General features: G+C 53.9%; 1 protein-coding gene and 1 non-coding gene across 2 annotated transcripts in view; one reads left to right on the top strand and one right to left on the bottom strand.

Moving 5' to 3' along the window:
- Nucleotides 1-11,450: 11,450 nt before the first annotated feature.
- On the top strand, nucleotides 11,451-11,556 carry LOC112204837 (U6 spliceosomal RNA). Its single transcript, XR_002938593.1, has one exon. It is a non-coding gene; the product is annotated as a U6 spliceosomal RNA (small nuclear RNA).
- Nucleotides 11,557-16,140: 4,584 nt separating this feature from the next.
- The window catches only part of NECTIN1 (nectin cell adhesion molecule 1), a 68,445-nt gene continuing 60,329 nt past the window's right edge, over nucleotides 16,141-24,256 (bottom strand). Inside the window, exon 6 of the mRNA XM_016922150.4 lies at nucleotides 16,141-20,474. Coding sequence (XP_016777639.3) covers nucleotides 19,927-20,474 — 548 coding nt within the window. The 3' untranslated portion in view covers nucleotides 16,141-19,926. The remainder of the gene's footprint in view (nucleotides 20,475-24,256) is intronic.

Consider the following 24,256-nt stretch of genomic DNA (forward strand, 5'->3'; position numbering starts at 1 on the left):
CAGGAAGCTTCTGACTTCATAGGCTGGAGCCAGGGGACCTTGCAGGCCAGCAGGACTTCTGGCACACCCTTCATGCTCAGGGACCAACAGTGGCCATCCCTGCACTCCTGTAGCATCAGCATCCAGGCTAAGCTCCTCAGCCTGTCCCCGAGGGCCCAGTCAGGCCCACGTTTTGTCCCACACGTGCCTTGCTGGATGTTTCCAGCTTTCTCTGTCTCCGTCTCAACATCGCATTTCCATTCCATCTCCCCAGAACTGCAAGCTGGGCTGGCTGCTGCACCGTCACACGTGGGGGTTGTGGGACTCTCCCCTCCCCTTGCTCAGGAGGGGACATACCCCTCTCCTCCTCAGTTTAGCTCATACATGAGGGAACTCTTTCAACTGCTTTCCTCTGAGCCAGGGTGGCGAGGGAACCCACCTAGAGATTCAAAACCGAAGAAGTCACAGAGTTCTTTCCTTGGCTCAGACTCAGCCAGGCCTCTGTCCTCTCCTTCTCTTAGGCTATAGGGCTAGGAGGCTCAACCCTCTTGTCTACAGCCTGAGGTGGCCTTCGGTGGGCTCTGTGCTGGAGCTGCTGGGAGTCCCCTGCCTCCCGGCCTTTTCCTTGAGTTGGGCTCCCGGTCTCTTCCTCTAGCCTGGACTGGGTTGCATTTCAGCCTTGTGTCTGTTCTGGTGGGCCCCTCAGTGCAAAAAGCCTTTTCTCCTTGGCCACACAGAATTTGCTCTGGTTCTGAACTCAGGTGGAGGTCATCTTGAAGTCCCCTTCTTCAGACCTCCTGGATGGAGGCTGGAGGCCCTGGGCTCTGCAGTCCTGCCCTCTTTCCTCCCTTGCCCGACTTCCAGTCTGTCTTCCTGGAGCTGATGTAAAGTGCTTAGTACAGTGCCTGGCACATAGTCAATATGTAATACATGGTTGCTATTTTTGTTATTAGCTGTTCAATAAACGGAAATGGATGAAGTTGCTGCTGACGGTGACGGGGATGATGTCGGCCCATCCCCCCTCCATGGAATCTCGGCTGCTTCCCTGTGCTGGCTCTCTGGGCCAAGTTAAACCCGTGGTTACATTATCATAATATAAATTATAGGTTTCATGTGCTTTTACTTAAATTATTTTATCTGATGCCCCCACCCCTTTGCCTCTGTTGACAGATGGTAACTGGAGCTCAGAGAAGGTTGGTGAAATGCTCAGGGTCACACAGCTCACTGATGAGGGGGGTGAGGGAGGAACCCAGGCATCTTGGTTTTCAGTGCAGTGCCTGGGGCCATTTTCATGCCCCCCACTGCCTCCGTCTCTCAGTTTATCTGCAGAGGAAGATAGCTCAAGGTTGAGCTGGCCACCTTCTTAGCTGTCTAATCTTGGGCAAGTCACTCAAACCCTTTGAGCCTCAACGTTTTCGTCTGTGAAATGAAATAAGAGCAGGACTGTTGTCGGCCATGAGTGAGGTAATACTGCATGTTAAAGCATAGTGGCTGTGGACAGTCAGTGCCTAGTGAGCGTTGGTTCCTGAGGGCAGGGACACGCCTGCTCCTGAGGCAGACCTGCCAAGCAGCTGGGGCTCGCATCCCTGATCTCATCCTGCCTGTCGGCCTTTCTCGTCCCTGCTCTCAGCTTTCCTTAGTCCCTTCACCATCACCATCCATGGGCCACACACCCCCAACTGGTCTAGGCCTGTGCAGGCCTCAGGATGAGGGGCCAGAGCTTGCGCGCGGGTGCGTGTGCGTGTGTGTGTGTGTGTGTGTGACCGTGACCCCCTTTGGAAAGGGTTGAGGATTGTCACTTCCCACTTCACCTAGGATGTTCCCTCTATCTGGAATGCTGTCTCCAATGTCACCAGCACCCCCGCCCCACCACTCCCTGCCCTCCACACCTTGAGTTGTCATTAGGAGTAAGAAGGAACCTGAGCAAGGCCGACTCTGAACCCCCTGCAAGCTCAGGCCCAGCTGGAGAGAGTTACTGGGATTTCATGCACATTCCTGAGGGGAGAGGGACTATCTCCCTGTTAGGGACCCTGCTGCGCAGGGACCTGACCCCCAGTCCTCTTGGAGGGGGTGGCTGATCTGTCACACACCCAGCCTGCCCACCTCCTCTGGGTGCCCTCTTCCCTCTCCTCTGCCAGCTCCTAACTCTTTCCTCCCTATCTGCTTCTCACAAAGACCTTCCTTAATGGAGGGGGTGGGGGATGGGAAGCACCAAATCTGCAAAAGCACAAAGTGTAGTGGGAAAGTCATGACTGGATTCTCCCCTCACTAGCAGTGTGACCTTAACTGTGCTGAACCTTAGTTTTCTGTAAAAGGGAGAAAAGGGACTGGGCACGGTGGCTCATGCCTGTAATCCCAGCACTTCGAGAGGCCGAGGTGGGTGGATCACCTGAGATCAGGAGTCCGAGACCAGCCTGGCCAACATGGAGAAACCCCAACTCTACTAAAAATACAAAAAATTAGCCAGGCGTGGTGGTGGATGCCTGTAATCCCAGCTACTCAGGAGGCCGAGACAAGAGAATCACTTGAACCCGGGAGGTGGAGGCTGCAGTGAGCTGAGATCGTGCCACTGCCTTCTAGCCTGGGTGACAGAGTGAGACACCGTCTCAAAAAAAAAAAAAAGGAAGGGTAGAAATAAATGAGGTAAGCACGTGAGAGCCTGGCACTGAGCGGCGCCCAGAAATAATAGGAATAGGGTCAGGGTGGGGTGATGGTGGTGGTGTGATAGTACTGGTGCAGTGGTGGTGGCAGTGATGATGGTGGAGATAGTGGTGGTGATAGCGGTGGTGATGGTGGTGGTGGTGATGGTGGTGGTGGTGGTGGTGATGGTGGTGGTGATGCTGGTGGTGGTGGTGATGGTGGTGGCGGTGATGGTGGTGGTGATGGTGGTGGTGATGTGGTGGTGGTGGTGGTGGTGATGGTGGTGGTGGTGGTGGCGGTGGTGGTGGTGATGGTGGTGGTGGTGGTGATGGTGACGGTGGTGGTGGTGTTGGTGGTGGTGGTGGTGGTGATGATGATGGTGATGGTGGTGGTGGTGGTGATGATGGTGATGGTGGTGGTGGTGATGGTGGTGGTGGTAGTGATGGTGGTGGTGATGGTGGTGGTGGTGATGGTGGTGGTGGTGGTGATGGTGGTGGTGGTGATGGTGATGGTGGTGGTGGTGGTGGTGATGGTGGTGGTGGTGAAGATGGTGGTGGTGGTGACGGTGGTGATGGTGGTGGTGATGGTGGTGGTGTTGGTGTTGGTGGTGGTGGTGATGGTGGTGATGGTGGTGGTGATGGTGATGGTGGTGGTGAAGATGGTGGTGGTGGTGGTGGTGATGGTGGTGGTGAAGATGGTGGTGGTGGTGATGATGGTGATGGTGATGGTGGTGGTGGTGATGGTGGTGGTGGTGATGGTGGTGGTGGTGGTGGTGGTGTTGGTGATGGTGGTGGTGATGGTGGTGGTGGTGATGGTGATGGTGGTGGTGAAGATGGTGGTGGTGGTGATGGTGGTGGTGGTGATGGTGGTGATGGTGATGGTGGTGGTGGTCGTGGTGATGGTGGTGGTGGTGGTGGTGGTGGTGCTGGGCCAGCTGCATGAAGATGAGCACCAGACTCTTCCAGCACCAGCAGGATACTTCATCACCCACCATGGCTGAGACCTCCTGCAGCCACTGTCCAGCACCCAGCAGGACAACTGGGCAGAGCAAAGGGCCTGAGACTGTTTCTGTAGAAACGAAACATCACTGGTTTGGGGTTATTGTGCCCTGAAGAGCTCTAAAAACAGCCATGTTCCAGGGTCCCAGCCAATGAAACCCCTGGGGCAGAGCCCAGGAAGCTGCCTGTTTAGGGAGGGCTGTGGGAGTGTCTGGGGTCTTTGTCAGGTCTCTCCAGCCCCCTTCCCTCCCTCAGTTGCTGGCCACTGCACAGGGACTCCCCACACCCAGGAGGCTTCCATTTTCCCCGAGAGTGGGAATTCCAGTGGGTCTAGGTGGCCCTGAGGGAGCCTCCTCTCACCTAGGCTGGCAGGGCTCTGACACTCCTGGCCTCCCTTCCTGGGGTTTGGGTCTGAGGCTGGGGCAGGAGGGCATGGGTGGCAACAGCACTAGAGTAGCCGAGTGGGACTCCTGCCTCACTGGCACTGTGTGCAGAGTCAGAAAGATGTGAGTTCAAGGCCCACGGAGACAATCCCTGGGCATCTGGGAGCTGGGCCACAGTGCTGGATTCAAAAGCAGGCTCCAGGCCGGGCACGGTGGCTCATGCCTGTAATCCCAACACTTTGGGAGGCAGAGGCGGGCGGATCACGAGGTCAAGAGATCAAGACTATCCTGGCCAACATGGTGAAACCTTGTCTCGACTAAACATACAAAAAAATTAGCTGGGCATGGTGGCGTGCGCCTGTAGTCCCAGCTACTTGGGATGCTGAGGCGGGAAAATCGCTTGAACCCAGGAGGCAGAGGTTGCAGTGAGCCAAGATTGTGCTACTGCACTCCAGCCTGACAACAGAGTGAGACTCCATCTCAAAAAAAAAAAAAAAAAAAAAAGAAAAGAAAAAAAGGCTGGGCGCAGTGGCTCACGCCTGTAATCCTAGCACTTTGGGAGGTCAAGGCGGGTGGATTACATGAGCTCAGGAGTTCAAAACAAGCCTGGGCAACACGGTGAAACCCCGTCTCTACTAAAAATACAAAAAAATTAGCCAGGCATGGCAGTGTGGGCCTGTAATCCCAGCTACTTGGGAGGCTGAGACAGGAGAATTGATTGAACCCTGGAGGCGGAGGTTGCAGTGAGCCAAGATCGCACCACCACACTCCAGCCTGGGTGACAGGGTGAGACTCCGTCTCCAAAAAAAAGAGGAATGTTACCAGGAAAATAAGAAAAGCAGAAAATATAAAAACACGGGAATGGCAGAGTTTCTGGAGCACCTATTTCTTCTCCTGATGTAATTGATCATCCAGCCGCAGACTCACTAGAAATCTGTCAAGGTCAGCCCCACCAGCAGAGTTGGGCTACTCAGGAGGAAATGAAGTTCTGGCCACTGAGGGTTTCATGCGTGTCTGTGTGAAGAGACCACCAAACAGGCTTTGTGTGAGCAACAAGTCTGTTTATTTCACCTGGGTGCAGGGCTGAGTCCAAAAAGAGAGTCAGCGAAGGGAGATAGGGGTGGGGCCATTTTATAAGATTTGGGTAGATAAAGGAACATTACAGTCAAAGGGGGTTGTTCTCTGGCGGGCAAGAGTGGGGGTCACAAGGTACTCGGTGGGGGAGCTTTTGAGCCAGGATGAGCCAGGAGAAGGAATTTCACAAGACAATGTCATCAGTTAAGGCAGGAACAGGCCATTTTCACTTCTTTTGTGGTGGAATGTCATCAGTTAAGGCAGGAACCGGCCATCTGGATGTGTATGTGCAGGTCACAGGGGATATGATGGCTTAGCTTGGGCTCAGAGGCTTGACAGAGGTCTGTGCTCCTTCCCAGTGCTGTGTATTCTACAACTTCTCCAGATCACTTCTGTTCTACAAAATCATCTTCCATAGCATCTTTTCCAGGAAGTCTTTCCTCATGAGCCCGGCCTGCCTCTGATGACGCCATTTGATACCAAACACCGTTCCCACGAGCTCAGGTTTCACCCTACCTGGGGCATTTGCTGATTCACGGGTGTACAAAAACTTGTATGGGGCCTGGGATCCCCTGTGGAGTTAGGCTGGTGCAGTCTCCTTCCTCCTTCCCTGATGCCAGGGCATATATGGCTCTGCCCTTCACAGTTTCTATGGCAGCAGGCAGAGGGTAGGGTTGCAGAGTGGTTAGAGACACGGATTCTGGGGCCAGACTGCCTAGGTTTAAAGCCCAGCTCCTCAGTGGCTAACTGTGGGACTTTGGGAAACTCTCTTCATGTCTTCATGTCCCTGTGTTGGGAATGATAGTAAGAGTAATAATACCTACCTCCAGGGTTGGAGGTGAGGATTCAGTGTTATAAAGTATGTTGAACACTGCCTGGCACTTAGGGAGTGATATTGTTAGTCTTAGCTGTTTTTAAAATATCCTGAGTCACTTTGTAATTTCCAAACATCATATAAATGTAAAGAATTCTTACTGTTGTTAGGCTCCTGGGACTCAATTTCCCCATTTGAGAGTTGGGGAGAATGATCTTTGAGGTTCCATCAGGTTCCAAAGGTCTGTAATTCTTGGATAGGTAGTTAGACCTCTTGCTTGGGGTTTGCATGAGTTGAACTACAGGGACAAAAGAATAGGGCGTGGAATAGGACACCCACGAGCCCAGGCTTTGGAAGGGAGAATTTGACCTCTGGGAGGTAACAGCAGAAAACAAGAGGAGGCAGAGTGTTTCAGAGGGAGAGCCTTCCCAGTCAGGGAACTTTGGGTACTGTCCTTATCCCAGAGCCTGCAGGAAGGCCAACACCAGCCAGCTGGGGGCTCCAATTCCCATTGGGGCTTGGGTGTGTCTTCAGAAAGAGTATTATGTGAGAGACCTATGGTTTTCATTGATCAAGCCCCCAGATCTTCCTAGGGTGAACAGATACTTCTGTGGAGGAAATCCTGGAGACGGACAGCCCCAATCTTTCTTGGGGGGATCTGTCCTCGCCACCCCATACTCCTTAAGTAGGCTGTTGGAGGAGACATGGGGAGCCTGCTCCTACCGTGGTTTTCCCTGGAGCCCCTTCTCTGCTCCCCTCTCGTGGGGGCTTGGATTGTTTATTTCGTTAGCAGGGGAGCTCCTTCGCTTCTCTGCAGGGAGGGCAGAGTGGGTCACTCTCACAGTGAGGGATGAGACCATGCCCACCCCAATCCCCCCACTCCCACTGCAGCTGCCGCACACCAGGCTTCTCTGGAAGCTGCCCTTGGCCACTATCACCCCAGGCACCTGGGCTCAGGATCAATTGCAGTAGATCACGGAGATGGAGTGGGGTGCGGTGATTCATCACTGTCAGTGCTGTCTAAGAGCTCTGGGGCGGACCTGCTACCCAGCCCTGCTGCTTTGTCTTCAGGAGCAACTTGGGAGAGGCCACTAGGCGCCCATCTTCCATTGCCCAGGCTCTTTGTTCCACATGCAGAGAGGGGTCATGGAATCAGAGAGGCAAAGGGCCTTGCTCAAGGTCACCTGGTGAGAAGTGGCAGAGCTGGTTGCAGAGCCCAGCCCCCTGCCTCCTAGTCCAGGCCTCTCGCCAGCATATTACCTCCCTCCCGTCGGCTGCCATCCAGCCCTGACTGCCTGCCCTTCTCTTCCAACCCATTATAGTCAACAGGGAAAATCCCATTTGGTGTGCCTTGCTGTCCCCTGTCCTTCTTGTCATTAACGCCCCAGGAAATTTCCATTGCTTCGGGTCAAGTGTGGGGACCAGAGGAAGGTTTTCCGGCGAACCCCACCTGGTGTGGTCACCATGACACCTCGCGGCCTCATGCCAATCACTCTGTTGTGCCCCACTACTCCTGTTTCCTGATGGCTGGCTTGTCCTTCCTATTCTTCTGGGAATCCCCCCGCCCCAGCACATCTCCTCCCCCTCCGCCTCTGGCTCCACCCATCCTGTCCCAGCCTCTCCCGTGCCTCCTAGGCCACCGGAACAGGATTTTCTTCTACGAGGGCCCCCACCTGGCAGACCAGATACACACCAACCCTTCCTCTTGAGCTCCAGGGAATGTATGACAATAGGCCTTCAAACATTCTTTTTTAAAAGCCTTGGAAACTTTCAAAATCCTACATCTCTGATAGTCATATGAAAAAGTGCTCAACATCCTTATTCATGGGGAAATGCAAACCGAATCATAATAACATACCACTATGCCCTTGCCAGAAAGACTAAAAGATTAAAGGACGGATGGCACCAAGAGTGGGCGAGAAGCAAAGCCATGGGAACTCTCATACGCTGTTGGTGGGAGCGACATTGGCACAACCACTCTGGAACACTGATTGTATCTACTAACCCTAGTTCCACTCCCAGCAGAAATGAGGGTGATGGGCCCCAAAGTTACATACAAGAATGTCTGTAGCAACTTTAATTGTCCCAAACTGGAGACTGCTCACATCCCCACTGATGGTACAAGAGAGAGGCACACTGTGGCCTTTTCACACTTTGGGATAATAATACACAGCAATGGACAACAGACCTCATGGATGAGGCTCACAGACATCATGTTGACTGAAAGAGCTGCAAAAATAGTATACTCGATTCTATTCTATGAATAGAATAGACTAGGTATGACTCCATTTCTGTGAAGTTCCAGAATGGGGGTCATGCCTGGGAGGGCGCATGAATGACTCACAGTCTTGATCCGGGGGTGGTGACATGGGTGTGTACAAATGGAGCTGAACCCCTAAGATCTACGCACTTTACTGTTGTTACCGTATTCCTCAATAAAAAAGCTTGAAAATGAAAAATAACAAAGTACCAAAACCTTACACAGGATCCCGGTAAGTAAAAATGATCACGGTTGAGACCTATCCTCTCGCTTCCCATGTCAGGTGGCTCCTGGGGCATTTCTGTGGATTAAACTGTAGAAGGCACTGGAAGCCTTTGCTCCGGGGTGAATGTGGCCTCACGTTCCTGCAGCTGGCTTCAGTGTCCCCTGCAGGAGGGTGGCCCAGTGCGGGGATCCCAACCCAGCCCTGCCCTGAGGGACACATCCCCGTTCCTCCAGACCCGCGCCCCTCCAACAGGCTGGTGGGTCGTGGTGCGAGACGACGTCAATCAGAGAGAAAATAAGGGAGTGGTGCTCACCACGTAGCCAGGAAGGCACAGAGCTGGGATCCTACCTGGAACTTGGCAAGTGTCTTACTTCTTGATGTTGTTTCCATGACGAGTTCTGTTTCCCTGCTTAGGGCAGATACCCAGTGGTGAAAATAACAATAAGTAAGAATACTATCCTAGTTCAACGCAGCTGAGCACTCAGTCTGTTCTAGGTGTTCTGTTGAGTGCTTTACAAGGAGACAATTCTCCTTTAATCCTTATAGCCGTCGGTGGCAAGTATCCCTATTACCTGTTTTACAAATACCTTACTCCGTATATGAACTATCTTTATTCATCCCAGCAGTCTACACACGTAGATTGAGAAATAAAATTCAGAGAAGGCAGGCACCTTGCTGAAGGTCTGCAGAGCTGATAGGTGGTGGAACAAGGGATTGATCAAGGTCAGTTTGACTCTAAAGCCCTGTCTCTTTCCTTTCACCAGGTTTTCTATAAATGTCTGCTGTGGACTGAACTGATGGAATAAGCATCCAAAAGGAATGCCACAGGCTGAAATGCTGACCCTCATCACCAAGATAAAACATTGCAGAGATGCATGAAAATTACATTTGGGGAGTAAATAGGCAGCCCAAGTACAGAGTGAAGAAGACCTGCTTAGAGGTGGCACACATGAAAACAACTCAAAGGTTTACTTGCCCATCCAAATATTCATCCATCCATCCATCCATCCATCCATCCATCCATCCATCCACATATCCATCCATCCATCCATCCAACTATCCAACCCCCTCTTGCCCTCAGGAGTTTAACCACCAGGATTGAGCCCCTCTGTGTCCCATGCCAACCTCCTAAGCTCAGATGGGTTGGCTGTGCCCACTGTGTAAGAGGGGGTAGGCCAGGTTCAGGGAGGACACACAGACAATTCCTCACCCCTCCACCCCCATTCCCTGCTGGTCAGACCAGTTCCAGGGATCAGTATTTAATACCTGGCCCTCAGAATGGGAGGGAGATGACAATGTGTGTGTGTGTGTGTGTGTTTCTTCAGGAACACCTTTTTTTTTTTCTTTTTTTTTTTGAGATGGAATCTCGCTCAGTCGCCCATGCTGGAGTGCAGTGGCACAATCTCAGCTCACTGCAACCTCCGCCTCCCCAGTTCAAGCAATTCTCCTGCTTCAGCCTCTTGAGTAGCTGGGACTACAGGTGCCCACCACCATGCCCAGCTAATTTTTGTATTTTTAGTAGAGATGGGGTTTCCCATATTGGCCAGGCTGGTCTCAAACTCCTGACCTTGTGATCTGCCCACCTTGGCCTCCAAAAGTGCTGGGATTACAGGTGTGAGCCGCTGTGCCCAGCCCAGGGACTTTTCTTTAAAAATAGACTTACATCTATTTTTTATTTTTTATTTTATTTTTGAGATGAAGTTTTACTCTTGTTGCCAAGGCTGGAGTGCAATGGTGCAACCTCGGTCCACTGCAACCTCTGCCTCCTGGGATCTAGCGATTCTCTGGCCTCAGCCTCCTGAGTAGCTGGGATTACAGGCGCCCACCACCATGCCTGGCTAATTTTTTGTATTTTTAGTGCAGATGGGGTTTCACCATGTTGGCCAGGCTGGTCTCGAACTCCTGACCTCCGGTGATCCACCCACGTCGGCCTCCCAAAGTGCTGGGATTACAGGCGTGAGCCACCATGACTGGGTAACAGACTTTTTTTTTAAAGAGCAATTTTAGGCTCACAATCAGATTGAGTGGAAGGTACAGACAGTCTATGGGAAATAGACTCCCTACCTCCACATAGGTATGGCCTCTCCCACTATCAAAAATCCCATACTAAAAATAAAAGAAAAAACATTCTACACCAGAGGCGTCCATTTGTGGTAGTTGGTGAACACACACTGACACACTGCGACTGGTCCGTAGGTAAGTGGGGTTGTTTGATGTTGGTGTGAGGGCTTGCTCTGAGCTGGCCATTGTGACAATGCTTTCCCACAGCTACTGATCAATGGACTCAAGACTTGAAACCACGTTTGCCTGACTCTGAAGCCCAGGCTCCTAACAGCTGTGTTGCTAAGTGGCCTGATGACGATAGCATAGGTTTAAATATCTGAAAAAGTGGTTTGGTGACGAGTAGCCATCTTCCAATATTTGAAGGACTATCCCAAGAAGGCTAGGTGGAGTTATTCTGTGTAGCTTCACAGGGAAATACCTAGGCCAATGGGTGAAGCGTAGGGGAGGGAAATTTTGTCCGCATAGAAGGGTAGCCCTGTGGCATCAGGGCTTACTTTGAGAGGTAATGAATTGCCCAGCACCAGAGGCTGGGCACATTTGAAGGAAAACCCCTGTCTTGGGGAAGGTTGGGCTTCACCACCTGAAAGGTCTCTTTTATTTTGATTTATTTATTTTAAGACACAAGATCTCACCCTGTCGCTTATCCTGGGGTGCAATGGTACAATTAGAGCTCACTGCAGCCTCCAACTCCTGGGTTCAAGCGATCCTCCCACCTCAGCCTCCCAAGTAGCTGGGACCACAGGTGTTCAACACACCTGGATAATTTTTTAATTCTTTGTAGAGATGCAAGTCTTGCTGTGTCACTCAGGCTAGTTTCAAACTCCCGGTCTCAAGCGATCCTCCCACCTCAGGTCCCCAAAGTGTTGGGATTACAGGCAGGAGCCACCACACCCAGCTAAAAGGCCTCTTTTGACTCTCATTTTGATCAGTTCAATTTGGTTCAGCCTCTGTTGAGCATCCACTCTGTGCTAGCTCTGGGCTGGGTACTGGGGATGAGTAACACATGATCCCAGTGCTTGCTTCGGCAGCACATGTACTAAAATTGCAACGACACAGAGACGATTAGCATGGCCCTGTGCAAAGATGACATGCAAATTTGTGAAGCATCACATTAAAAAAGAAAAAGACAAGATCCCAGTCCTCAAGGAGCTGCCAGCCTAGATTGGAAGGCAGCTTGTGCCGTTCTGTTACTTGCTGTCCCTTTTTGCCCTGGATGCCATGGGGGCTTTCAGGGATGAGGGTCCCAGGAGCGTTGCAAAATGAAAAGAAGCTGGCTACTGAGGGGATGGTGGGCGTGAGCAGGAGGTCAGGCTGGGGGACCCTGGCCAGCTAGTCTCTGGGTCAGTCATCCCCAAGGAGGTCTTTACTTACTGTGGAATGGAAGAGGCCTTTGTTAGGGATCTTCAGGCCCGTACTCAGGCAGAGAGCGGAGGACTCAAAGAGCACAGGCCCTGTCACCCTCCCCTTCCGCCTCTCTCCGAGGGTCCTCCCTCATCTGCCTAACGGGGATATAGGGGAACTGCCACCTTCCTTCATGAAGCACATTCACTTCTCCTAGGTTGACAGCAACATGGAGCCAGGAGCTCCACTCAGAGAGGGCTATGGGACCTCCAGCCTGGGCTCTTTCATAATCCCTCTTCCCCTTCTGACAGGTGCCCAGGGAACAAGCGCCTATAGGTGGTCTAAACCCCAAAAACCTGCTTCACGAGGATTACGGGTGTGGCTCCGTCCTGCCCCCTACTTGCCTCAGGTGGTGACCTCCATTGCAGTCACTGTCATCTGGGATCCCAAGTCTCACAGGTGACGATGATGATGAATACGAAAGTGATGGATGACAACAATAAATAGCATTGTTCGGCACTCAAACCCTATGTGTGTTAACTCACGGAATAACCCAACTTCCTACCCCTTCAGTCCTATTTTCCTGTCTCAAGACCCACCTCTTCCTCATGACTGACACCTGGGGCGGCCTCTGCCTCCACGCTGGCTGTCTATTGGAATCTCCTGGGTAGCTTATTAAAAATACGCCTGTTAGGGCCAGGTGCGGTGACTTACGCCTATAATCCCAGCACTTTGGAAGGCCGAGGTGGGTGGATCACAAGTTCAGGAGGTCGAGACCATCCTGGCCAACATGGCGAAACCCTGTCTTTACTAAAAATACAAAAAATTAGCTGGGCGTGGTGGCACGTGCCTGTAGTCCCAGCTATTGGGGAGCCTGAGGCAGGAGAATCACTTGAACCAGGGAGTCAGAGGTTGCAGTGAGCCGAAATTGCACCACTGCACTCTAGCCTGGTGATAGAGTGAGACTTTGTCTTAAAAAAAAAAAAAAGCCTGTTACGGGGCTCACACCTATAATCCTAGCACTTTGGGAGGATTGCTTGAGGCCAGAAGTTTGAGACTAGCCTGGGTAACATAGGGAGACCCCTGTCTCTATAAAATAATAATAATAATAATAATAATAATAATAATAATAATAATAATAAGACTAGCTGGGCATGGTGGCAGGTACCCATAGCCTACTTGGGAGGCTGAGGCAAGAGGATTGCTTGAGCCCAGGAGGTCGAGGCTGCAGTGAGCCGTGATTGTGCCACTGCACTCCAGCCTGGGTGACAAACCAAGACCCCGTCTCAAAAAAAAAAAAAAAAAAAAAAAAAGTCTGTCTAGGCCCCAATCCCAATCCCAGAGGCTCTGACCCTATTGGCGTGGGGCAGGGCCTGATTTTTAAAAATCCCCAGATGATTCTGGAGTGTAGCCTGGGTTAAGTTCTCTGCGCTCAATGGGGCCTGTGATGTATGTTGATGCCCTGCGGCTGGTTCTCAAGCCGAGAGGCCAGCTATGTGCTTTTCTCCATGGAGCTCAAGATGAGCTTGGACGCAGAGTTGCCAGAGGGGCCAGCATAGATGAGGCCCCAGCTCCTGGAGTGTGTATGTGCTGTGTGTGTGCTGTGGGAGGTATGCGTGGCAGAGGGGAGGCTGGGATGAGGACTTTGACTGCAGCGCCTCATCTGGGAGTAGTTCTGGGGATGGGGAGTGGAACCGCAGTCCCCCATAGAGCAGGACTTGGCCTGGCTCTGCCATCAAGCCGGTAAACCCGGGGAGAGAATAGGCTCTGGGGTCCAAGAAGCCAACAACTAGGTAGAACCCAAGGACTGCTCTGCATCATGCTGCTCAGCATAGTGTCTGGAGGATGTGGGGACAGAGCCTCCAGCTGTGGGCACCGGTACAGAGGTGGTTTCAGAAGCAGGTCTAGCTGGCACTCACCTCAAGCGTTCAGAGGGCTTTCCTCCTCCAACTTTCCCACCCAATCCATGTCCTTCTCATTCTTCAAACCATGTCAGATAGCACCTTTTCCAGGAAGTCTTCCCTGATGAGCCCCATGTGACTCCGACAACTCCACTTAACACCAAATATGGATCCTGCAAACTCAGTTTATATCCCATTGGGGGTTCTTGCTACTTTGTAAGGGAACAGAAGTTTGTACCAGATCTAGCATCCCCCCAGGAGTCAGGCCGGTGCCACCCCTTCCCCTGGGTTCCTCCCCTCCTGCTGCTCTCAGGATGTGGCTGTGCCCTTGAGCGTGATTGGCGCATGCGTGGGCCAAATCATAGTTTCCTCTCTAGATTTTCATTCTCCATGTGCAGAATGAGTGTGTTGGGGTAGGATGATGTCTTTTAGAACAACTACTGTAAGATGGTAAATTCTCAAGGCTGCCCGAAATACTCTTAACAGGTCTCTGTCTGGAGAACTCCTGCACATCCTTCAAGGCCCAGGTGAAATGTCACTTCAGATCCTCCCAAACACAATGACCCACTCCCGTCCTGTGCTACCCCAGTGCTTTACACACAGCTCTGCGACAGCCTGTGGCCGTTTTGGAATTGGGGATACCCAGCGTTCGGAATTCCTTAGAGCTGGGATGCTGGGTGTGGCTGTCACAGCATTGCAGTGCCAGAGTGGCCAAAAATGTGTTGTAAGTGAATAAATGAATTCCTCAATTCATCAAGTTTATCTCCTTAACCATCTGCAACCAGGAGTGGGTAGGATTGGGAATGGAGAGAAAGGCCTCCACGGTCTCCAGAGAGGAGCTTAGTCCTGGGTCCACCAGCCAAGATAGGGATATGGTGGGCACATCCCGGGGGGGACCTTAGACACTCAGACAGGTGCTGCTTCCAGGCCTTTGGTCCTCTGCTCTGCTGAGGGTGGTGCTGGAGGGATGGAGGCAAGGGTTGTGGTTTGGGCAGAAGGAGCCACAGCCTGGCAGATAGTTCTTCCAAGGCCCAACTGGACTAGAAGACTAAGAGTATGCCCTTGGACTCCCAGTATCCTTTGGGCCGGGATGTCTGTAAGGGGACATCCTGGCACCAAGGCCTGGGGAAGGGACTGAGTCTGGCTTCTCCAGCCCAAAGCTCTGTCCAGAGGGGTTGTGCCTGAGACTAATTGGCTTGCCCTCCTTCCGCTGCTGGAGAAAGTCTTGGCTAATTTGCCGGAACGCTCTAGTTAAATGCCAATTAGGACGTTCTGTCCACTGCTCTCTTCCAATATATTAATAATGTAATTACGCATTTATTGCCTGCACAAATTAAAAATTAACTTAAACGGACAGCCTGGAAAACTGAGGAAGTGACCGCTTAAACAACCAATTTGCATCTCATTCGAATATCAACATCTAAACACAGCCCCTTCTAGGATGCTGGGTTTGGCCTTCCAGCGGGGGCTCAGCCAGCTGCCAACAGCTGCTGGCTTCTCCTTCTGCACGCCTACTTCTGCCCATCCAGCCCCAATCCTGGGTGTGGAGGCTGTGGCCTTGCCCACAATGGGCAGGAGGGTTTTCCGCTAAGCAGCCATCTTGGCTCTATCGTTTCTACCCCCTCCCTTTCCCAGGGGTCGTTGGTGTGGATTTCAGTGAAAGGAGATGCTACTGGGTGTGGGGGGTGACGGAGGGATGGCTGGGATGGGGCAGTCTCTGAAGCCCCTGCCACTCCCACCCCCAGGATCGATTTGTCCTGCATTCCAGCCCAGGAGATGGGAAGCAGATGGTGCTGGTGGGGAGAGCGGGGAGGTAACTAGGGAACAAGAAGACCTTCTCTCCAAACAACCAGCCCCCTGGAGAGAAATGGGGGGCACAGGAGGGGTGGGTCACAGGGAGAGCTTGCAGGGGATGGGGCGGGGCAGTATCTTCGAAATAGAAGATGAAAGGATAAAGCTCTCAGCATTTCTCCGTCCCCAGGGACCTAACACGGCAGGCGTGACACTGCTGGTTTTCTTCTCCAAACAGCCACGGGAGGGGATGTGGCAGGAACAGGACAGCAGGAGTAGGTGATAGGGGAACTGGAGTCTGGGGCAGGAGGCACCCGTACCCCCAGGAGGGCACCAGCCGGCACAGGGCTTTCCCTCTCTGCTGTGTGCACCCCCAGCCCTCTCAGGCCTTACTTTCTTAAAGGCCTCCCTCCTGTGTCTGTGGATGCCCACTCCTCCCTCTGCGATGCTGTCGTCAAAGTCCACGGTCTTCTCACTTGCATGGAAGATGGTTCCAGGGCAGCCTGTGAGCAGTCTCCCTCAGGGCTCCTGCTCCTCTTGAACCCTGGAACCTGGACATGGGGTGGGGGGGTCCCTTCCCCTCACTATCCCTCTGTGCCATCCCCTCCAGCTCCACGCCTTCCCTGCCCCCACTGCCATGGAGCAGGGCAGTGATGGGATGCAAACCAGTTTGTTTTAAACACTTTATTTATAAAAAAGTACATTTTTAATCCTCAGTACATTTTCAACCCATCATTTTTTTTAATACAAGTAAAAGGGGGTGATGCAAACACCCCCCAGGTCAGAACCAGGAGGATCTGCTGGGCTGTCCCTGGACCAAAGGCGGAAAGGGCGACAAGACGCCGAAGCAAGGTAGCGCATCACGCTGGGAGGGGAGGGTGGCAGCTTCTCCTGGATTCTTTTCGTTTATACAAAAAAGGAAAACCAATTTTTTCGACCAAGAATCCCATTCCTCACAGCAGGGGTCAGAAGAGCAGCAGCACCGAGTGGGACAGGGGCTCCTCCTGGCCTCACAAGCTGGGCAGTGTTGGCAGCAGTGGCAGCAGCAGAGGCCTGGGCACCCTCACCACCTGGGCCGCAGCAGAGGGGCCTGCCTCCTGGCATCCCCGGTACTGGGCAGTGTGTGAAGCCTCCCTGTGGGTGTGGGGACCTGGGGCGCACCCACCTGCCCCTCACTAGGAGCGGGTTTCTGTTGGCAGTCAGGCTTTGGGGGTCTCTGTCTGGACTCCTGAGGCCTGGGAGCACTCCCCTCCTCCCAGAAGAGGGGACACCCATGTCTGCTTGGCTCAGCAGAGCTGCCCACACCCACCTAACACAATTCCCAATTTCTCTGCTCTGAGGAAGGCAGAAAAGTTATTGCACCAGTGACTTGGGCAAGTGGGGGTTGGCTGGCAGAGGAAGCGCATGCCCAGGAAACAGGGCCCCTATAAGGCTCTCTTGCAGCCCGGGCACTGGGAAATCTTCGTTTCTCCTTAACGGCTTTCAGCAGGATCAGACCATTCCCTCTGCCACATCTGTGCTGAGTGGCCATCTGGCTGTGCATGCATGCGTGTGTACATGCGTGTACACATGCCTGCGCGTGGGTGTGTTGGAGGTGTGAGTGTGTCCACTGTGGGCACACGTACTGGGTCTGAGGTGGTCGCACTTGCAGGCCTGTGTTCACCTACTCTGTGCTGCTGCTTTTCAGACCCTTCTGATAAAAGGGGACTCGGCTGGTTCTATTACACATTAGAACAATATCAAAATCTGTAAGGAAACAGGGGCATGGGTGTGGGGTGGGGGGCAAGGACAGGGAGGGCAACAAGAGGCAGGATGACAACTGGGGAGGCCTTGGCACAATTCATACCAAGTTTATTTCATTTCCAGCAAAGCAGAAGCTCAGCTCATGCTGTGGGCATGAAGGAGAAGCAAAAGGTCCTCATCTCTCTGCTGGGCTAGACCTCCCTTTTGCCAGCTGGCTGTGTCTGTGGGCCCAGCAGTAGTGCCCACCTTCCCACAAACTTGGGGCACAGAAAACCTCACATCCCTAGGTCCAAGTGCTGACCCCTGCCTCATGCCCACCCTCAGCCCAGGCTGGCAGCTGCTCGGTGGGTATGCTGAGGCTGGGCCCCTGGCAAGTCAGGAGCCTCCTACGTGGCCCATGCTACATGGACCCCAAAATTTGTGCTTTGCTTGTGGGGAGGGTGTGGAGGTGTCTTGAGGGGGAACTCAGTGCTTTGGCTGGGCTTGGGGCCTTCAAAGTCCATCACAGAATGGGGAATAGAGGGTGGCAGTGCAGGATAAAGGAGATGCAGGAGGAGACAGGGACAGGAAATGCCTCTATCAGGCAGGCCCCTGGGATTGCCTCCTGCCTGGGGGAAAAGGGGACCAAGCAGAGGGGCCAGAGTGTTGTAAGGTGGGATGGGGCAGTGATGTAATGTGGAAAAGGTCCCCTGTCCTGGGGGACACTAATACTGCTGGGAAAAGCAGCCCAGCTCCTCCACCTCCCTCTGCCCTGTGGCTGGAAAGACTCCACAATTTTCTCCCCTAACTTCACCCTATCCAGTACCCCAAATGTGTAGAGGGGAGAGCCGCACCAGGGCTGGCATGGCTTCAGACTTCTGCTACGTGGCTACTGGGCAGCCTGGGCTGGGGCCAGGGCAGTGAGGGCCAGACAACGATGACCCACCTGCTGGGCCCAGGGTTGCCGGGGCAGAAATGGAGCTGGCTGGGGGTTCAATAGCAGCACCAGGGAGGGGAGGGGAGGGGTTGGGGGGCTCCCTTAGGAAGCCTATGGCAGGGTGGGTCAGTGCCCGTGGGGCACAGAGTGGTCTGCCTCCCTCCTCCCCAACACTTGCCATCCTGCAGAGCCCCTGACACCCTGGGGTGAGTTAACTGGAATCCCAGTGGGCAGGCATGAAGGGCCGCGAAGCCTGCCTCTCCATCCCAGGGTCCTTCCCATGGGCATGCCTGTCTAGAGTGCCAGGGGATCTGGGAGCAGATGGAGGAACTGAGGCACTTTGAGCTGGGGGACTGAGAGAGGGCTGGGAGGGGTCTTCCTCCATTATATACATGGGAAGACCCAGTCTGGGGTGGCTGATAGGAACTCAATGTCCCATTCAAGAAGGGAATCTGCACTGAAAGGGAGGGCTTCTCCCAGGCCCTCCCCTCATCCCAGAATGAGGACCAGGGGTGGCTGAGCAGGAGGTGGCCTAGTGGCCCCACCCCCCTCACTTTCTGCCAGGCCCGAGGCTTTGACAATGGCCTTTGTGTGTGAGGCATTGTATGGACTCCTCAGTCCCTCGGACTGTGTTTGCAGAGCTTCTGCCATGTGGGCTTCCTTCTCCACTACCCTCCGTGTGGATGCTTCTTTACCTCTGACTCCTGCAGGTGGATCCCCCTGGGATCCCAGCCCTGACTAGCCAAAAGAACCAAGTGTTGCTAGATAAGGGAGAAATCAGAGAAACCTCCACGCTGTAAGAAGCAGTTTGGGGCAGGCCTGAGATCCTAGGGTGGAGGCACCGGGGACCCAGTCTCAGCTGTCTCTGGAAGCTTCTATAGGCAGACCCCATTCTCAGCTTAAAGGGGGAATGAGGTGGAAATAGACGGGTGGGCCTTGGGCAGTGTCTGGATGGGGCAGGGCATGGGACTCCAGGGGAAAGCAGGCAGAGAGGAGCAGTGTGTGCATGTGTGTGTGTGTGCACGTGTCAGCAGAGGCAGAGAGCAAGTGTCGGCTGGAGCCCACCTGGAGCCCCTAATGGAGGGGGCACATTGGGGATAAAGAGGGGACGCGTCAGAGCTAGGCCAACTCCACTCTCTGTGGGCCAATGAGGAAAAAAAATGTAAAACCACCCTCAGCAGGAAAACACTGCCCAAGGCCCCGCTTAACAAACAAGACTCCCTGGGAACTGGGGAGAAGCCGCACCCCTCCCCCCACCTCTTGGGCGCACCGGCTGTCTAGACCCAAGGTCCCAACTGCATCAGCTTTCACTGGTGGGTGTTGGGTTCCCTCTAGCCGGGAGGAGGAGCAGCATCTGGGGGTGTGGGGAGCTTTTCCCTCTTAGAGCTCCTTGAGCCCTCCACCCCCAGTGAAGAAACACAAACAAATTCCAGTGTTGGGGGGCGGGGGAGGCTGGCTCCCCAAACCCTGGAGGGATGCCCAGGTACACAAGACGAGAACAGGGCTCCCTACACAGAGGGCAGGCAGGTGGGGCCCGTAAAGGGAAGATACAGTAACACTAAAGCCACAGTCGAACACAACACCATGGGGAAGGGCGGAGGAGAGGGAGGAAATAAAACACAAAGCCAAGTCGTGGCTGCCCTGGGCTCCCCTGGCCCCCCAGGAGTTCGGGGCTGGCTTTGGGCAGCTGGGCAAGTCTCTGTTCAGCTCCTGGAGTGGGAGGTGGGGGGCGGGCAGGGGGCGTGCGGGGAGGGGCTGGGGAGGAGCGGTTACAGACAGAGGCTCTGGAAGGGGGGCTACACGTACCACTCCTTCTTGGAAATGAAAGACCCGTCGTTCTGAGAAACCATGTTCTCAGCCAAGTCCAGCTGCTCAGGGTCGTACTGGTAGCCCAGAGTCCGGTCCCCGTAGCCGTCCTGACGGGCCTCGGCCTCATCCACGGTGAAGTAGGGCCGCTTGGCGTCCTCGTCATATTTGGGGTGGGGGCCGCCCACCTTGCGCTCGCCCCCTCCACCGCCCTCCTCCTCCTCCTCCTCCTCACAGCTGCTTCCACCCAGTGGGCCGGCCTTCTTCTCGTCGTCTGAGTCGTCAGGGTACTGCAGGTTCTGCGCCATTGGTGGGTGGTGCTGGGGGATGCCTGCCTTGCTGTAGCCGTTGCCATACACGTGCTTCTTGGTGCTGTAGTCACCCTTGAAGGTGTGCCGGCGCCGACGCAGGGCGACCACGATCCCGCCGACCACAATCAACACCAGCAGGATGCTCCCCGCCACGCCCCCAATGATGGCCGTGGGCACCGGCCCGGCGCGCCGCCCATGTTCGGGAGGAGACGGGGTGTAGGGGAATTCTGGGTGAGGAAAAGAGATGGAGGGGACAGCATCAGCGTGTGCTCCTGGGGTGTAGAGGGGGTGGGAGGGAGGCAGGGAAAGGAGAGGCCAGGAAGGACAGGCTGTCTGCACCCCAGGTTTGAGCAGCTCCAGTTCGAGGCCCCGCAGCACCCCACCCATCCTGGAGCCCTAACATGCCGCAGCGTTGGTAGCTGGAGTGAGAGACAGACAAGAGGAGAGGCAGAAGGCAGTACCCACAGCACCAGGGTCTTCCATCCCCACTGTCCTTGGTGTGGTGCTGGCCCAGCTCAACCCCTATTCGTGGTGCAGTGAGACACGTGTGCCAGTTCCAGCTGCAGCACACTGTCCACTCCATGCCATTCACAGCCACAACCCTGAGGAGGTATGCCATTCATCCTCATTGGATATCTGACGAGCTGAGGCTTGCAGAGGTTAAAGAACTTGCCTGAGGCCACCCAGCAATGATGCAACGTTGCTTCTCCTGCACATAGAACGTGTGCAAATGTCACTGATACCCCTCTGCCAGACACCTGGCAGTCACTCTGCCCCAACACTATCAACTTGGCTTCCAAGACCCAGAACCAGGAGCCACCTAGGTGTTCTGCACCTGATTTTGTCTGCCTGCAGGGCACAGGGAAAACAGGTTCCCAGGCACTGGCTCAGGAGATGCCCCGTGAGTGCCAATCAGCTGCCAAGGTGCCAGAAACCAGGGCTGTGGTTCTTGGCTGTGGTCTGGGCCTGCAGGGCAAGGTGGGGGCCTGGCAGTGCTGCCAGCCTGGGTTATAAGTGTAAGACACCAGCATGGCAGGGCACAAGCACAGGGCAAGGACGGCAAAAAAGGGGGGGGGAAGCATGTGCGTGTGTGCGTGCGTGCGTGGCAATGTCGAGTACACACAAGTGGGCACATGCACAGGCACACATGCTTGCTGTCATAGCAAGCCTGCCACCCAGAGAGCACATGCTGGGAGGGCCTGCATGCCTGTGCCGACATGATGAACATGAGTGTGCAAATCTGTATGCTCCGTGGACACAGCCAAAATGAGGAGGCAGGAAAGGTGAAAAGAAGAGAAAGGAAGCAGGTGGGACAGGAGAGAAGGCTGGGTGGGTGGCTTTCTGTGCCAGTGGGGCCGGGCCACAGTACTGTTCTTTGGCCAACACTGCCCCTTCCCTTGCCTTACAGGGCCTGGGAAGGTGGCTGAAACCAGGGCCATGCCACGGGCCAAAGAGGCCCTAAGGTGAGGCTAAGGGAAATGGTTCCTGGCACCACCACAGGGTGGCACCGGAGACCACAGCTGGCCTCGGTCAGAGCCACTAGGCTGTGGGTCTAGGGCAAGCCCAGAAGGCTGACCTCAGCCGCTCAGGCCCTCCTTGCTCCAGGCCCAGTATAAGGGCCAGTTTGCCCGTATACTGTTTGCCTGTATACTGCTGCCGGCTCACTCTCTGATTCAGTATCTCTCACTCCATGGGAATCATGCTCCTCCCTGAGCCCACTCCCTCCTCCTGGGGCGTGTGTGGGGTGCTGTCCCACTCGGCAGGCTGCAGCAGGGTGGAGATTCTAGGAAAGAGGAAAGGCCTTCCAGGAATTTGGGCGGGAAGGGCTGACGAAAACACAGGGCCCAAGGAAGGGGAGGCCACTCACTCATCCAAGGTCACGCGGCTGAGCCGGGACCGCCCAGGGGCTCCTATACACGTGGGCACTGGCAGAGGAGCACCGCCATGGAGGACCCCGCTCCCCACCTGCCACCACCATCCTTGGTGCAGGTCAGCCAGCAGCTGCCCAGTACATATTCACGGGATCTTTGTCCTGACCGCCTGTCTCCGCAGCAGCCTCCCTGGAACCTCAAGCATCTCCCGGCTCACCAGGTCCCATCTGTTTACCGCCCTCAAAAGGGCCCCACAACTGCTCCCCATGAGATGGGAGCAGCCTCCACCGGGGTACCCCAGAGGCAGCTGGGAAGAACCTAGCCTCCTCTGTACTCAGCCTGCCTGCCCCCCTCCTCGGTTCTCACCCAGATCTGAATGATCTCTCCTGTCTACACCTGCCTTCCTCTCTTCATCCATCCCTCCCATCAGCAAACATACTTAGCATCTATCCTGCTAGTCACGGGATATGAGAAACTCAGAGCCTCCCCGGGGAAGCAAAGGACACTCAGAGACAGCACATGCAGATGTCAAGGGAACTGGCAGGGAAGTGCGGGGTGCAGGGGAACGGGGTGGTGTGTCTTGGCATTAGAGAAGGCTTCTTGGAGGAGGCCGGACTTGGAGAGGCCAGGAGGATAAGGAGGCATCCAGATGGAGGGAGCTGCCATTTTTCTGAAACATGTCCCTTGCCTTCCCATACAAGATTCCGTGGTTCTCGGCTTTCCTCTCTGAGTGCTATCTCTAGCTGTGTTGCTCCTTTTCTCTGTTCCAGCTGTCTCGCTGGACGCTTTGTCCTGGGACCCTCAGCCTTGACCCTCTGCTTTCTTTCCTAGTGACAGGCTAGTATCAACTTCCGGAGTCACCCTTATCCTGCTGGCTGTCCAAATTATTTAGGGTACATAGTTCTCGCCCAACTCTGGGACTATATCTCCACAGCATCTCCCAAACTGTGGCCCATGGAATCTCAAACCATTGGCTCAAAGGGTCAGCAAAAATAGGGGGGTCGAAATGTTGGCTTAGACAAAAGCATCAGAGCCTGTTACCTTCTCGTGCACACTGTGAACTATTAGAGGGACATGTCAAATGCCATGTTTCCCAACATACTGGAACATGAACCCCATACCTCCTGCCTCCAAGACAGTCTCACATAACTGATATCTAGGTGGACACATTAGAAAAACTGACCTCTAGCACATCCTCATCTGGAATTCTCACCACCACTTCAAAACCTATCTGTACCAACCTGGTTTGCCATCTTCCTTCTAAACCCTCTCCATTCGATATAACTTCCTGTCGCCACTGTCACCACCATGGAACTTATGCCAGGTTTTACTGCTGTGGTCGATTCCTAAATCTCCCACTTTCCTTTTGCCTCTGCCTGCCTTGAATCACCCCACCCGCAGTCACCAGGTTAATCTTCACTGTGTAGACACAACCACTCGCTTTCTCAAAGACCAGCAATGGCTCCCCAACTGCCTGTTGGGCTGTGCAGTCTGGCCTTCAAAGCTTCCATCATGCAACCGTATCTTGGGTTTGGTCAACTCAACTTCCTTGCTGTCCTTGTTATCCAAGTTGATTCCTTACTGCAAGCCTTTACACATGCAGTTTGCCCCGCCATGAGTGCCTTTCCTCATCCTCCCTCCCCACTGATTGCACTTCTCCAGCCCCTTCTTCAGGAGCCTTCTCTTCTCCAGTTTACCGTGATCTTTTCCTCTTTCGAATTTTTATGTACTAATGGTCTGCACCTCTCATTCTGGTTGCGACAATTGCTAAGGTCATTCCATTAATCACATACTGACATAGCATAGTAAAGCCTGTATAAATTGCAAATAAATGCAAATTAGAAGTTACCATGGCTGGCTCTGGTCCTTCTGCCAGTTTTCAAATGGCTAAAGTTCTTCTCTTCTGCAGGAATGAGGACAGGGTTTGAGGAAGTGGCAGCCTCATGATCATTTGGGATTGACTCATTTCAGTGTGTTGCAGTAGTCTATAAGCTCACTATTGTTACTTTTGTGCTTTCTTCAACAGCAGAGACCCAATAAAAAATAAAGCTCTCCTACATTTTCCTCAACTAGGTTGAATTTTCTGGACCTCTCAAGCCACATCATTGCAGTATGGTAGAGTGTACGGTCTTATCTGT

The sequence above is a fragment of the Pan troglodytes genome, chromosome 9 (genome assembly GCF_028858775.2).
Source record: "Pan troglodytes isolate AG18354 chromosome 9, NHGRI_mPanTro3-v2.0_pri, whole genome shotgun sequence".
NCBI lineage: Eukaryota > Metazoa > Chordata > Mammalia > Primates > Hominidae > Pan > Pan troglodytes.